This window comes from Equus caballus, chromosome 24 (genome assembly GCF_041296265.1).
Source record: "Equus caballus isolate H_3958 breed thoroughbred chromosome 24, TB-T2T, whole genome shotgun sequence".
Taxonomy (NCBI): domain Eukaryota; kingdom Metazoa; phylum Chordata; class Mammalia; order Perissodactyla; family Equidae; genus Equus; species Equus caballus.
The window spans coordinates 22,971,439-22,984,539 of NC_091707.1; the positions used below are offsets into that span (position 1 = coordinate 22,971,439).

General features: G+C 34.6%; 1 protein-coding gene across 1 annotated transcript in view; it reads right to left on the reverse strand.

Annotated features, from left to right (window-relative positions):
• Positions 1 to 13,101, reverse strand: part of KCNH5 (potassium voltage-gated channel subfamily H member 5) — a 305,467-nt gene that overhangs the window by 275,993 nt on the left and 16,373 nt on the right. Inside the window, exon 2 of the mRNA XM_001498472.7 lies at positions 1,342 to 1,465. Within this exon, the coding sequence (XP_001498522.1) occupies positions 1,342 to 1,465 (124 nt within the window). The remainder of the gene's footprint in view (positions 1 to 1,341; positions 1,466 to 13,101) is intronic.

Below are 13,101 nucleotides of genomic sequence, written 5' to 3' on the forward strand. Positions count from 1 at the left end.
TCTCTTAACATAACTCTACCTCAGTTTCCTCCTCTGAAAAACAAAGGATTTGGGGTAGGAAATAAGTCAGATCCCTTGTAGTTCTAAAATAACATGATTTTGGTGCTTAGTTAAGTGAAAGCTTTAAAGAAAAATTAACTCAAGGAAAAAACAACCCATCTGGCTTTACTGAAATATTGTGAAAAAGTTTTCAATTCTAAATTGGTTCCTTATATGGTTTCTTTTTCTTTTTTATGATCTTTTTTCGTAATACTCTCTTTAAGCTCACAGATATGGCATATTTTTTAAAGAATTGTTATAAATAATATAAATGCCAGATTCTGTTTTACATAAGTCAAACAAAATAGCAATGGTACAATGTACCAACATTACAAAGTACGTGGGATTTACACAGGATGTAAGAGCTTTATTTTGACATTCCTTAAATGTTCATGAACCATGTCCTACTTGGTTGGGGTTGTTCACTCTACTTTGTTCAAGACAGTTTTAGCAGCTCAAGAAATGCTATGCCATCAGTGGTTCCCTGATATAGGATGCTCCTTTGATCACTTCCACCTGGACTAGCTCCTGGTTCATGGTAGGTGATCTAAAAATATTTATTGAATGAATTAATAAATTCACAGATACACAAAAATCTTTCTCTTTGCAAAAGTTCTCACCAATGGCTCTTAAACTATATATTCCCATTGACAATTTAGTCTCCTTCATATTCTAATATAATTTTTACCCTACAATTTTTATATGTGAGTAAAGAGATTCTGGTACCAATTCCAGTGTGTGTGTCTGTGTGTGTGTGTGGTGGAGGGGTGGGGATGGGGTGTTCCTCACACCAACAACAAGCAATTCTCAGGACACCAGCTGGGAGTCCTATGATTCACCTCAATTCTGACACTAACCACCCGGAGATAGCATCAGATTCTACAGGTAAAGTGCTCAGTCCCACAAGACTGCCCTCCACTTCACGTACCAACTGCAAGTCCAGGTTGTAACTCGTACTTCTGATGTACTGGCTATAAATCAGAGGTTTCCACGACCTCCTCATTGGGTTCCACTAGTTTGCTAGAGTGGCTCACAGAACTCTGAGAAACATTTTACTTACTAAAGTACTGGTTTATTAAAAAGGATATAACAGAAACAGCCAGATGGAAGAGATGCATAGGGCAAGGTATGGGGACATGGTACAGAGCTTCCTGCCCTCCCTGGGCACGCCACTCTCCCAGCACCTCCACATGTTCATGAACCCAGAAGCTCTCTGAACCAGTCCTTTTGAGTTTTTATGGAGGCTTCATTATATAGTCATGTTTGCTTCAGAAAAGATTCCTGAGCTGTTCTACCACCTACCTGCAAGTGCTGCTTTTCTGCATGACGTCAGCTCGATGATACCCAGAGAGTTTGCAAAAACCGTCATTACTATAAACTACAGGCCAATCCACAATCTGGGCATTTCCCAGTAAGAAACTCGATTCTAAAGAAGAAAGAAGAAAAGGAAGTTTTTTAGCTTCATTTAACAATGTATTTCTTTCAAGTAATCAAAAAGACAAATTCATAAAGATAGACAAATGCAATTATGGTGTGTTATGGTACAATCATAAATTCTATTCTTGAAATTGACATAATCAGCTTAGCATGATCATCAAATGAGATCTGCAATAAGTACAAGATTTGCATACAAACTTAAAACCCCATTGAAAAGAAGTTGGTTTATAATACCTCTTTGCATTCAAATATACTCTAAGTTATGAAAACAAAATATGGTTAATATTAAATAAGTGCTAATGATTATAATAATTACACCTAAAAACAGATTAGTTTATTAAGATTAGGGCTACAGTTACTTCTCCACAAATTGAGAATACTGAACTTGTTAACAGAGGCAAATTGGGAGACTCCTCCAAAAATTCTATTAAAGTAATTTTGACATGATGGGACAAATTCTTTGTCCATTAGATTGATCTTGAGAAGTCTAATTTAAAATAACATTGAAGAGTCCCTTTTCAAAATAAAATTATTCAAAGATAATTATTTCAACCACATACTACATTGAATTTGGAAACTATCATTATTCTAAATAAAAGAAACATCTCTGATCTATTTTGTATGGAGAAGTGGTTTTTCTTTAAGTATAAAAATTAATATAAAAATAATATCTTTTGGTATCAACCTTGATTGGAAATCCAGTAGTTTTAGGTAGTAACTAGCAATTTTGTAGCTCACATGATAAATGTGTTAACTTTTAATGAATTAAAATTAGAATATTAAAATTTAAAAATGAAAAATTATTTTTAAAATAAATATTTAACAAGAGTAAAATTTTTTAAAGGAATATTTACTTCAAAATATCTACCTAAAACAACCTCCCTTGAATTCATATTTAGAGTAGTGTGCTAAGGAGAAAATTAATTTATGAGTAGAAGTCTTTAAATTTAAATTCCACTCACAGTGGTCTTCATAAAAATAACAAGGCAATTCAACATTTACTAAGGAGCTGCTAACTAAAAGGCACTACTCTGAGTCAGACAATGAGATAGAATAAAGACCTTTTACTCTCAAAAAAACTCACTTATTAAGAAAAACAAATACATAACAATCAATTACAATTTAGCAGAATAGATGCTAAATCAAGAAGCATAGGACAAAATACAGGAAAAAAGTCTCTTTCAAAGCACTTAAAAAACAACCAAAAATAGACAGAAACTGTAAAAAAGGGAGATACATTAGGTGAGATATTCATTATCTGCCCATTCCCCTGAGAGCACTTCCAGTTTGTACAGTGATAGTGCTCAAGCAGAAAATTTGTACAGGGCTAAAGAGTCAAAGATCATGATTTGGGACTACCAAAGCAGCTTGAAGGGGGAGATCATCTAACATATGGAGCCATAAACCTGTATATAAATCCTCCTCAAATCCTTCTCTGTGACCTAAACTGTGCATGCACAGGATGAGACTACAAAGAACCCCTCTAGGCCAGCAATGACTGGAAGACTAAAGAGGTAGGCAGAAATTTCACCAGTTCCTCAAAGCCAGAAGACAAATTTTAGGGTTCAAGTCCTATCAAGTTAGAGAAGCTTGGCAAATACCTCCAGCTTTCCATTTAAGCCATAGAAGGCCATGCTTTAGGAGTAAGAAACAAGTCTCAAGATAAAGGTCTGTGACCTGGGGCTAAGATATAAAATGTAGAAAGACTCACACTAAAAAAAAAAAAGCTAAAATCATAATCAAGATGACCTACCAGAAATTTACCTGCTAAAATAAAATACAGCCCTCTTCAGAGGAATATAATGAAATCCAAAATCTCTACAATGCATCAACATAATGTCTAGTATACAATTAAAAATTATTAAGCACGCAAAGAAACAGAAAACTGTGACAATAATCAAGGGGAAAAATAAGCAACAGAAAGAGAGGTTGATATGGGAACAAACAAATAAACAATAAAATCTCTGAAATAAAAAATTACTTGGATATGTTTAATAGCACATTGGACAATAAAAAAAGAAAAGACAATTTAAAAACATATCAGAGCAAATTATTTGCATTTGCAATGCACTTTTATTGCAAACTGAAGCAAAAAAGAGGAAAAGATTGAAAAGATGTCCCATAGGACAATACCCAGGAATCTAAAATATATGTAGCTGAGTCTGAAAAAAAACAAGACAGAATAGGGTATAAATGTTATTTGGATAAATGAAGACTAAATTTTTTCCAAATAGCATGAAAAATAATAACCTACAGATCTTAACTCAGTAAACCTCAAGCAAGATAAATACAAACAAAGCCACAATAGGAAGATGACAGTAAAACTGCTGAAAACGAAAAACAAGGGAGAAAAATCTCAAAAACATCCAAAGAAAAAAGACATATTTTTAATGTGTGTTGAAGGCGTGAGGGAGGGAGATAATAAGTACAGCATACTAATCATGAAAAACAAAGGAGGCCAGAAAACAATGGAATGGCATCTTTAAGATAGTCAAAGAAAAATATTCATCAATGTAGATTTTTATATAAAGCAAAGATACTCTTCAAAAATAAAGGCAAAATAAAGACATATTTAGAAACAAAAGCTGGGAGAATTCATTGCCAACAGAATCACTCTAAAACAAAGGCACTAGGTATTTTAGCTGAAAGGAAAAGAGAAACATTAAATAATAATAATAATAATAACCCCCACCAAAAAAGTCAAGAAGGGAAAGACAAACAACAGATGGGACAAATAGAAAATAAACCAAAGGACAGTAGCCCTATATCCAACCATATCAAGCATTACATTAAACGTAAATGGGATAAACACACTAATTAAGACAAATTTTCAGACTGGATTTTTTTTTTAAAAAAATGAAAAGAAATTGATGGTTTACTGTTTTAAGAGAGCCATTTAAAGTATAAAGAGATAGGTAAGTTGAAAGTGAAAGGGTGGGGAAAATACACTACACAAACACTAAGCATAAGAAAGTAAATGTGACCACATTAGTATAAAATAAAGTAGTCTCGAAGACAAGGGGTAATAGAGATAAAGAGGGGCATTTACTTATAATGAAAGAGTCAATTCATCAAGAAGACATAAAGCTCCCAAATGCATATGAAAGTAACGAAACAGCTTCAAAATACATGAAGTAAAAAAAGAAAAACGACATAAGAAAAAGGAGAATTAGACAATTTCACAATAACAGTGGAAGGTTTTAACCCTCCCATCTTGACTGGCAGAACAACCAGATGAAAAAATGACTGCAGATACAGAGTATTTGAACAGCACCAACACTATCAACTAACTGGAGCTACCTCATGTTTATAGAACACCCCACACTGTGCTACAGGATACACACTCTGTCCCAGTGCACATGGAATTTTATCAAGACAGAACAGAATCTGAGCCACAAAAATTGTCAATAAATTCCAAAATATTGAAATCACATATAGTATATTCTCTGACTTCAAAGTAATTAAATTAGGAACCGATTTTTTTAATTATTTAGAAAAATCTAGAATTTTTGGATATTACTCAATTCATTTCTAAACCAATGGGTCAAAGAAGAAATCAAAAGAAATTTAGAAGATAGCTTTAACTGGATGATAACGAAGTAACAACATATTGAAAATTGTAGGATACAGTTAAAGCAGTGCTTAGGAAGAAAGTTACCATTTTAAATGTTATATTTTAAAAAATAAAAAGTTTAAAATCAATGATCTAAGCTTTTATATGAAGAAACTAGAAAAATAATAGCTATTAAATCCAAATTAACTAGGAAGAGAAAAATAAAGATCGGAATGTAGATCAATGAAAGAGAAAACATTCAAAACAGAGTGAACCTCAAGAAAGTCAAAAGTTGGTTTTTGGAGAAGATTAATAAAAATGATAAAGTCTTAATAAGACTGATAATGAAAAACAGAAAGAGTGAAAACTTAAGTTACCAACATCAAGAGAAGACATCACTGGATATATTACAGACAGCAAATGATAATAAAGATATAGTGTAAACAATTTTTCCCAATGAATTTTAAAACTTTGATGAAATGAACAGCATGTCTGAAAAAACAATAAGAACAAGTTACAAAAATCAGCACAAAAAGAAATGGACAATCTGAATAGTTTAATATTTATTAATGAAAACTAAAGGCCCAGAAGGCTCCAGGTTCAGCAAATTCTTTCAAATATTTAAATAAGACATAATACAAATATTACACAAGCTCTCCCAGAAAGTGGATGAGAAAACATTTCTTACTTGTTTTATGAGATCAGCATTATGAGAATACCAAAATCTGACAAGGACTGTTAAAAAAGAATTAATGACCAATCGATCCTATGAATGTAGTTGCAAAAATTCAGAAGAAAATACTGGCAAATTGAATCCAGCAATACATAAAAAAGAAAATAGATCATGACCAAGTAGGATTTGTCTCATAAATGTAAGGTTGATTTATCATTATGAAATCAATCAATGCAATCCACCACATCAACACAATAAAAGGAAAAAAATCCATATTATTATATCTCAATAGATGCAGAAAAAAGCATTTTACAAAATTCACTCTCATTCATGATTAAAATCTCTGAGCAAACTAGGAATAGAAGGAAACTTCCTCAAACTGATAGAAGTTACCTACTAAAAAACTCAAAGCTAATGTCATTCTTAAAAGTAGAACATTGAATGCTTTCCCCTTAAGATCAGAAAAAAGTCAAGAATGTATGCTCTTAGTCCTTATACTCAACATTTTATTGGAGGTCCAGCTAGTGAAATAAGGCAAAAAAGAAAAAGAAACACAAAATATATAAATATTGGAAAGCAAGATGTAATTTTTTTCTGTTTGCAGATAGCATGACTGTTTACATAGAAAATCCTAAGAAATATTCATCTAAAATTAATAGTTGAATTTAGCAAGGTAGCAGGATATAAAGTCAACATAAAAGACAATTTTATTTCTATATATCAGCATTAAGTTCTTGGAAAATGAAAAACAGTTTCACTTAGAATAATATCAAAAAATATAAAATACTTAGAAATAAATTTAACAAAAGATATGCAAGACCTGTAGAGTGAAAACTAAAAAACACTACATAGTTAAATTAAAGAACACCTAAACAAATGGATAGCTATTCCATGTACAGGAAATGAAAGACTGGGAATTTTTAAGATGTCAATTCTCCACAAATTGATCTATAGATTCAATATAATCCCAATGAAAATATCAATAGGAGTTTTTGAATTGACAAAATAATGTTGTTTGCAAAAATGCAAATTACCTAAAATAACGCAAAATAAACTTGAAAAAAAGAACCAATTTGGAGAAATACACCACTATAGCAATTAAAATAGTTTGCAATTGGCGGACAAATAGATCAACGAAACAGATTAAAGAGTTCAGATACAGAACCTCACATAAATGGTGAACTGATTTTTTGCAAAGATGCCAAGGCAGTTTAATGGGTAAAGAAAAGTCTTTTCAGTGAACTGTGCTAAAACAACCGGATATCCATATGAGCAAAAATAGAATGATGACCCCCACCTCACACCACACACACAAAAATAATTTTAAATGAGTCACAGACCTAAATACAAAAGTGAAAACTAAGAAGAAAACATAGGAGGAAATCTTTGCAACTTTGAGGAAGACAAAAATTTCTTAGATAAGATTCATACAGCAATCACCATAAAAGCAAGCAGTGATAAATGTTAGACATCATCAAAATTAAAATCAACTGTTCATTCAAGAACACTGACAAGAAAATGAAAAGAAAATCCACAGCCTGAGAGAAAATATTCACAATACAGATATCTGAGAAAGAACTATCCAGAATATACAAAAAAAATCCTACAAAAGGACAAATAACCCAATTAACAAAATCAGCGAAGGACTTGAACAGACATTTCACAAAAGAAGATATGCATGGCCACTAAGCACAAGAATAAGATGCTCATCATCATCCAGCATCAGGGAAATGCAAACTAAAAGCACAATGACGTATCTCTGCTCAACCACTAGAGTGGTTATAAAGACCAACAGAACAAAATGTTGACGAGAATATGGAACAACTGAAACTTTTTATAACTTGCTAGTGCAAATACAAAATGGTATGGTCACTTTGAAAAACAGTTTCTTATAAAGTTAAATATTCAACTATGACTCAGAAATTTCACTCTTGGGCATTCACTCAAGTGAAATGAAAACATAGGTTAACAAAAAGACTTGTGTAAAAAAGTTCACATCAGATTTATTCATAGTAGACAAAGCTGAAAACGATGTAAATGTCAATCAGGAAGAAAATGGATAAATATTACAGCACATTCATATAAGAAATACTACTCAGCTCTAAGATGGAACAAACTACTGATTCACGCAACAACATGGATGAATATGAAAAACATTATGATGATTGAAAGAAGCCAGAAACTATTATTTCATTCATATGAAGTTTAACTACAGGCAAAGCTAATCTATGGTGGTAGAGATCCGAACAATGATTTTTGAAGGGAAAGGTAGGGGGACTGACAGGAGAGAGGAGAGAGAGCTTCGTGGGGAAGGTCATTGTTCTCTGTCTTTACAGAGATACAGGTTACACATTTGTCAAAAGTAATTGAGCTGTACACGTAAGATCGGTGTATTTTACCTCATATAATCTATATGATATACAACTTCAAATTTAAAAGAAAACTAAAGAAGGACACAGGACAAGGAGAATCAGAAGTTTTAGGAAGGCAGTGGCATCTGAGCTGAACCTCAGCTATAAGAATGGTGATACTACTTTTCCTTGGTACCTAGGGTGGTTAGAGTAGAAATTAAAATGAGCTTAGTCCTGAAAAAACGCGTCATAAAGTGTAAGTTTTTCTATAAATATATGATATTTTCAATTATAAATATGTGTAATATGATCCTCAAAAATTAACTTCTTTCCTCCCCCAGCCCCGGCCAGGTCCTAGTCAGTTGACCTTCTCTAATCCACGCACCCCCTGCTTCATGACTAGGTAAATGCGACAGTCCATTCAGTTAGCCACACAGTCTCCCTGCCTCCACGCATCCTGATTGTCAGACTAACGTTCACTGGTCCCCCTGAAACCCTGCCCTCATCCTATCACTCTTCACCGAGATCAAAACTCCAAACTGCTTACACCATCAAATCCTCTCCTAACTTGCAAACCCCTCTGAAATCCAGCCTCCCCCTCCCTACCTATACAAACAGATTTCTCATTTCTCCTAAAGTCCATACCATTGCAGTTAGGTCAGTTTCCCCATTATGTCCCCAAAATATATTCACTCATGATGCCCACTATCCACTTGAAACACTTTTCTTCCATCCTTTGCCTTTTAAAACTTTTAAGAACCAGCCCAAAACCACCTTCTCTACAATACGTTCACTGAGTACCACTCAGCTCACATCCCCTTCTGGCTACCACCATACCTGTCTCCAACCCTTCACAGGACAAACTTTCCAATAAGTTGTCTATTCTTGTTGGCTCCATCTTCTTAGCAACTATTTACTCAACTCACTCCTGTCTGGCTTCTCTCCTTACCACTCCAAGACAGCCAAGATCACCAATAACATCTCCACATCACCAAACCCAAAGGACGCTTTTTACTATTCACTTGACAATTCAGAAGCATTGGTAACCATTCCCTCCTTAATAATTTTTCAATTCTTATCTTTCATAGAACAACATTCCCATTTCTCTGGACACTCCTCCATTTCCTTTGCAGGCTCAACATTCTTTATCCAGTGAGTCTGTATTAGAGTTCCTCCATGTCAGTTCCTCTTCTACTTTCACCTATCTCCATAAATTCAGGAACTCATAATTTTGTATCTCCAAACCAGACCTCTTCTACAAACTCTAGATCTTGATATCTAAGTTGATCTCTCTTCTTAGATACCTTAAATATACCTCAGTAGAACATGTCTATGACCTTTCATTCCCCTAAATCATGTGCTTTTCCAGGGTTTCTTATCTTAAAGAATGAGATCACCATCCACGTAGCTATGTAAGCCAGAAATTTGGGAACAAACTTTCAACATCCTTCTCATAACCCTTATATCTAATCCATTACCAAATCTTATTGATTTTTGTCTCCTAACAGTCTTTCAAATCTCTCCATTTCTCTGGATCCTCACCATAATCTCCCAACTCCAAGCTTCCATTGTCTCTCCCTTAGAGTATTCCAAGAGCTATCTAATTGTTTACTCCCATCTTTCATGGGATTCCTTCAATGGACTGTCCACATTGAAGCCAGACAGGTGTTTTCAAAATTCAGATTGAATCATGTGCCCTCCCTGCTTTAACACTCGTCAATATGTTATCATGACTTTCAGAATGCCCAAATTCTTTCCATGGCCTATAATGACTTCAAAGTCTGTCAAACCTTGTCTCTCACCATTCTGCCCCTTGCTCTGAGTACCATAGCCACACTGCTTTTTCTTATATCCTTGTAAGCTTCAAGTTCTCTCCCACTGTAGAACCTTTTAACTTGTCATTCCCTCTGCCTAAACACCGTTCCTTACCCTTCTCATCTAGTTGACACCTACATTTATCTAGATCTTAACTCAATTGTCATAATCTCAGCAGCTTTCTTTCCCTGACCTTCTGGCCAGGTCATCCCTAATAATTTTAGACATAATGTACCTCTTCCTCACAGCCCTTATCACAGTTGCAATTTTATACCTATTTGTGTCATGATATGATTAATGCATATCTGCCTGTTGGGCTATAAGCTCTCTGAGGACAGAGCCTGTGTCTGTTTTGCTCACATTTGATCCACCATTACCTAACACAGTGCCTGGCACATGGTATAGGCTTGGATATTGGTTGACTATATCAATAAATAAATGAATTAATATATTCTTTCAGAGATCTCTCTTTATACCAATACTCTTTATACCAATGTATCCAATGTATACCAATGTATCACAAAATTTAGTATGTAATACCTCTCTAAATACTTCATATATGCTATTTTTATCTTTTCAAATGGATTATATAGTCCTCAGGATTATAAATTTTATGCCTACTGTGCATATAAGAATTGTAATATAGTAATTACTTTTTGATTGAAGGAATTGCCAGTATTCCAGGAAAGAGAATCCCACAGTCCTAAAAAAGAAGGACTATAAATATTAAAGGGCCTGCTGAGGGAGACCTTCTTTCCTCAGAAACTGTCCAAACTTGTGTTTTTCAAACTTTTTCTAGTTGAAGCTTAGTGATTCAATGTATGCTTACACACAAGCACACACGTATACACACAACTGAAAAAATTTCTCAGACAACATTTTCTACATGAGACGTTCTCTATTTCTATTCTGTTCCAATTTTTAGTATGCTGGTCAATATCCATTAAATTGATTTACACTCTAATAAAGGGTTATATCTTATGATTTTAAAAACACGCTTTAAACTATCCTCAAAGGCCTTGCAGACCTCCTTCTCTCATAAACAGACTTGTTTTCAAGACATTTATTAGAATTTGGATGAAGAGCTCTAACTGTTCCTAGTTAACTCTGCTATTAAAAATATTAGCCTGCCCCCGTCATAGCATTTTCAATAGCTCTACAGTGGAAAAATTAAGATTCCAGCTCAGCGGAGTCCAGTTATCACTATTCATTTGCTGTTGACATAGTATTTCATTCATACCCTAGTAATTCTATGTAATAACAAAATTAACAACAGAAGCAACCATTAGCAGAGCCCCTACTCGGTGCTGGGCATTGGACCAGATGTCACACATGTTATCTCTCATGTGGAAAGGGACTCTGTTCCTCAATGACTCAGAGACTCACCGAGGCCCGAACCCCCAAGAGGTCTGAAGCAGCACTCCAAACACAGGTTCCCTGAATTCTAATTCTTGACTGAGACACTTGCAAATTCAAACTTTTTCTAGGGGGAATTGTGTCTCTTTTTTTGCTTTAGATGAAAAAGTAGGAAGACTAGGAATGAAGGTGAGTACAAAAGCAACTCACTGCAGGGAGGACTAATTCTCATATTGGCTGGAGGCAGAGCTGTTTAAGGAAAAGAACACCGAAGTTGGAATCAAAAGTGAGCTGTTGAGATGTTGCCTTTCCTTAATCCCATTTTTCAAAACATATACTTGATCTTAACCAATAACATAGAATATGGACAATTCAGATATTTGCCAGGTACATACTAGAGTATTTGCCTGTGTATTCAATCAGACCTAGCAATTTAGAAAGTTTTTGAAAACCAACTTAGAGTTTAAAAAAATAGTCTAGGAAATATACTCTCCATTCACCTTTAGGCTTCAAGTTTGCGTCCATTAATTTAGGCCATCAGAGAGTGAAGTAACAGGACTGATGTGCTCACCAGTCCCCACCTCGAGCTCTTAATGATTGCACATTAACAATATGTTCTCTAGGTTTAGGAGGACAGACGTAAGAACTGCTTCTCTCATTTCTGAATGTTTTATAAAACCATAGTCGAGAAAATTAGCCACAGCCGCATAAGTGCTAGGTCCTTCATAAAACAAGTCATCGACTGGTAAATATTCATAACAATCAAATTACCACAAAGAGCCCTGTCCCCAAATCTGCCAGAACTTGGATCTCGTCTCAACACTACCAAAGAAGCTACTGTGGAAAACGTGGGGAGCTTTGACTAGGTTATTGGTTTCCTCAAACACAAACTGGAGACAGCGATACCCTACCACGCTGGGCAGTTTGCGCAGATTAAATAGAGTAATGTGAGCAAAATCTTTATAAACTAACTATTGGAGCAAAAAGGCTTTATAAACTATTACTGTTATTGTTTACTATGTACAAGATTCTTTTACACCTGTATCATATATGCAGAGACAGCTTTCTATGTGTGAGTTCTGTGTGTGTGTATGAGCTAAGAACTTAGAAAAAATAACTTTTTAAACATTGACCCCGCAAACTAAAATCTACAAAATTATACTGAAAGCTAAACTAGAAAATAAAATATTAGGAGGAAGGAGGGAAGAAAGCAGAAGGGGAGACAAATTTTTTTTAATGTTAAAGGCTAAATTAGATGGAAATTGCTAAATATTAAATAGACTGCCCAAGAGCAGAGCTTCTTTTGGAAATTTGTCCACTTGTTAGTTGAAACACAATATGTGTATATGAAATATTCATACAGCAGTTCCATTTCCCTGTAGTCGGGAAAATTATTGTTTCAGTGAATGTGAAATCTGGTATTATTAACAAATATTAAGAATAGGACAGCAAATTAATTAAAATCGCCTCCCAGAAAATTTTAATTTTCTTTGGCTTTAAAACACGGTGAAGAAAAGCAATCTGGCTACCGAGGGGCAACTTCTCTGCAAAGGAGATAAGTTGCTAATGTAGAAAATGAGACCAGTTCAGAAGAGTTGGAAACACAAAGCCTTTAAAGAAATTGCCCAGAATTCTGAGTGACCGTCACTGTCCTCATTGTCATGGACTGAATGCTTGTGTCCTCCCAAAATTCTTATGTTGAAACCCTACCCCTCATGTGACAGTATTAGGAGGTAGGACCTTTGGGATGTGGTTAGAATTTGATGAGGTCTTGAGGGTGGAGGCCCTCAGGAATAGAATTAGCGCCCTTACAGGAATCACGAGAGAGCTTGCTTCCTCTGCCCTGCTCTCTGTCATGTGAGGATACAATGAGAACG